This window comes from Carlito syrichta, unplaced genomic scaffold, assembly GCF_000164805.1.
Source record: "Carlito syrichta isolate Samal-C Ts95f unplaced genomic scaffold, Tarsius_syrichta-2.0.1 Scaffold305731, whole genome shotgun sequence".
Taxonomy (NCBI): domain Eukaryota; kingdom Metazoa; phylum Chordata; class Mammalia; order Primates; family Tarsiidae; genus Carlito; species Carlito syrichta.
In genome coordinates, this window is record NW_007249827.1 from 181,742 (window position 1) to 184,330 (window position 2,589).

Genomic DNA, 2,589 nt, shown 5'->3' on the forward strand with positions numbered 1-2,589 from the left:
CCGGCCGCGCCGGTCCAGCAGCAGCCCCTGGAATCGCCGCAGCGCGTCGGCGTCTCGCGGCTCCCAAGCCGGTGGCCTCTCCATGCCCTGCGGGAACACAGACGTGCAGTCAGCACACTCGCGGGCGGCAGTGGCCAAGAGTTAAATGCATCAGCTACTGCCAAGCTGGGGGAAGCGGGGCCGTTTCCAGCGGGTCATGCGTCTCATTCTCAGTGATCTGTTCTGGGATCTGGTGTGAGTCACCCAAATTCTCAGGACTTTCTACTCGCGTTTGAAAATAGGAGTCATGGTGTCTTCTTCTCTCCCAGAGAACGCTAGGGATAATTATAATCTGTTAAATAAGATTTAAACTGGGGAGGGGGTTTATTAGAAGGCGGATGCAATACTGAGGCCTTGGCTCGGGATTTGTTTTGTTTTGTTTTGTTTTGTTGTTTTTAATAGAGACGAGGTCTTGCTATGTTGCCCTGGCTGGTCTCAAACTCTCGGTCTCAAGCACTCCTCCCTCCTCGGCTTCCCAAAGTGTTGGGATTGCAGGTGTAAGCCACCACGCCACGCCTCTGAAAGATAACACCTACAAGTGGTAGGTTGCACAGTTTACAGAGCCTTTCATCATATGAAGATTTGGATCCTAGGAGCTTTACAACACAGTATTCTCTCTCTCTTTCTCTAATAAGTGAAAAGGACAAGTCACCTCAAAAATCATATTGTCTACCAAATAAAAGAAACTAATTTTTCTAAGATAGATACTTGTCTTATGCAATGCTTCTGCTTGAGATTGTTTCAGTCTCTTATTTTAGAATCAAGCCTAAGATGAGGTTTGCACTGTTATTCGAATTAGGACTCCTTGGGTCTTCAGAAATCTCAATCTTTGAAGGGTGGTTAATTGAAACTAAGTTTTTTGTTTGTTTGTTTGTTTTGAGTTGGAGTCTCACTCTGTCGCCCAGACTGGAGTGCAGTGGCTGCTCCCGGCCACCGCAGCCTTGACCTGCTGGGCTCCGGCGATCCTTCCACCTCAGCCTTCCAAGTAGCTGGAACTGCAGGCGCACGCTACCACGCCCGGCTAACTTTTGATTTATTGTAGAGATGAGGTCTGGCCAAGTTGCCCAGGCGGGTCTCGAACCCGCGGGCTCAGGCAATCCACTCACCTCAGCCTCCCAAAGGCACGGGATTACAGGCTGAGCCACCGAGCCCGGCTGAAACTAAGTTAAATTAATACCACTATGTCTCTTTATTATGGAAACTTCCTTTAAAAAATGAATAAGGACTGAATAAATTTTTGGCCTAAATTTTTGTTCAGCAGCTCACCGAGGGCTACCTAGTACCAAGTTGAATTGAAGCCAGTTAAAGGTGACTAACAAGAAGAGAACTGTACATCCTAGTTGCCACAGATTCCCATCTTTATGTCCACTGCTGTACTCTTCATTATTCAGAACTTCCTAAAAGTGGCAAATAAGCCATAGAAATAGCATTTCAAAACCATGAGCTATCAGGGTAGAAATCATTATTCTCATCAGGAAGATGAGGATATCAAAACACAGACATGTTCTAGATGTAGCTGATTCTTCACAGAGCCCAATCTAGAGACCTGGTCTCCTGACTCATCCGTCTTCATTTTACTTGCATGCTTCTATAATCCCCACCAGTGATAAGTTTCCAAGTAAGAAGAGAAAATGAGAAAAAGCCATCCCCAATATATTATAGGCCAAGGATACAACCCCAGTATTACAAGTCCAATGACTGTTTTCAGACAGTATGTCTCCCCCCCACTTACCATTCACTTCTGGCTGGCTCCAGGAAAGAAAAATCTGGGACCGTTTCTGGATGAGTATGCTTTATAGGTCCAGAGGGCCAATGGCTGCCCTGGGAAAGCCTTGTCTCATTCTGAGTATTTGCCATTTCCTGTTCTGGCCCCTGCTGCCTTCATCCAGAAGGATGTGACATGGTGGAAAATGACCTGCCAGCACAGCACATCCCGTATTTAGGAAATGAACATTGTGTGTTCGCTTTCCCCCAAACGCAGGAAGAGAACCGCAGGCTCTTCCCTAACTTGAAACAAGTGTGTCGTCATTCTCCCATGGGGGACACCCTGCCTTTCCTCTCCTGAGAATAGCGAATGACGTGGTAAGGGTGGCCTTCAGATGCACCCCAGGCTGACCAATTATAGTGTTTCTCGAGAGGCCACCATTACAAAATCAATTCTTTTAAAAAAAGGTGTTGGAAAGCTGTCTTCTATCTGATAGAGCCACTCATACTCAAATTCTATATTTTAAAAAGGCATTGTGAATCTGTGAGTGGTTGAAGCCTGTGATCCTTTGTGTGTGCAGCCTTGAGAATGCAAGGCCACACCCACAGGAAGTGCTGCGTGCAGCTTTGGGCATCTCCAGCTGTGAAGACAGCCGTGGTCTCAGAAAGGGCACAATGCAGGCCAAAAGCGTCAGAAAAATCCGTGGGGTCAGGCTGCACAAGGAGCTAATTATACACTTTGAACAGCAGCGGGGAATTCACTTCCTGGGTTTTCATGTGAATTAGCAACTGTAGCCCGTGGGATCGTTAAATGAGTGAATTCTGCCTACAAGTTAGTGAAGCACA

At 46.8% G+C, this 2,589-nt stretch overlaps 1 protein-coding gene across 1 annotated transcript in view; it reads right to left on the minus strand.

Moving 5' to 3' along the window:
• The window catches only part of APOLD1 (apolipoprotein L domain containing 1), a 3,174-nt gene extending 1,368 nt beyond the window's left edge, over positions 1-1,806 (minus strand). Inside the window, exons 1-2 of the mRNA XM_021714726.1 lie at positions 1,772-1,806; positions 1-87 (exon numbers count right to left, since the gene is read on the minus strand). Of these exons, the coding sequence (XP_021570401.1) occupies positions 1-87; positions 1,772-1,774 (90 nt within the window). The 5' untranslated portion in view covers positions 1,775-1,806. The remainder of the gene's footprint in view (positions 88-1,771) is intronic.
• Positions 1,807-2,589: the final 783 nt, after the last annotated feature.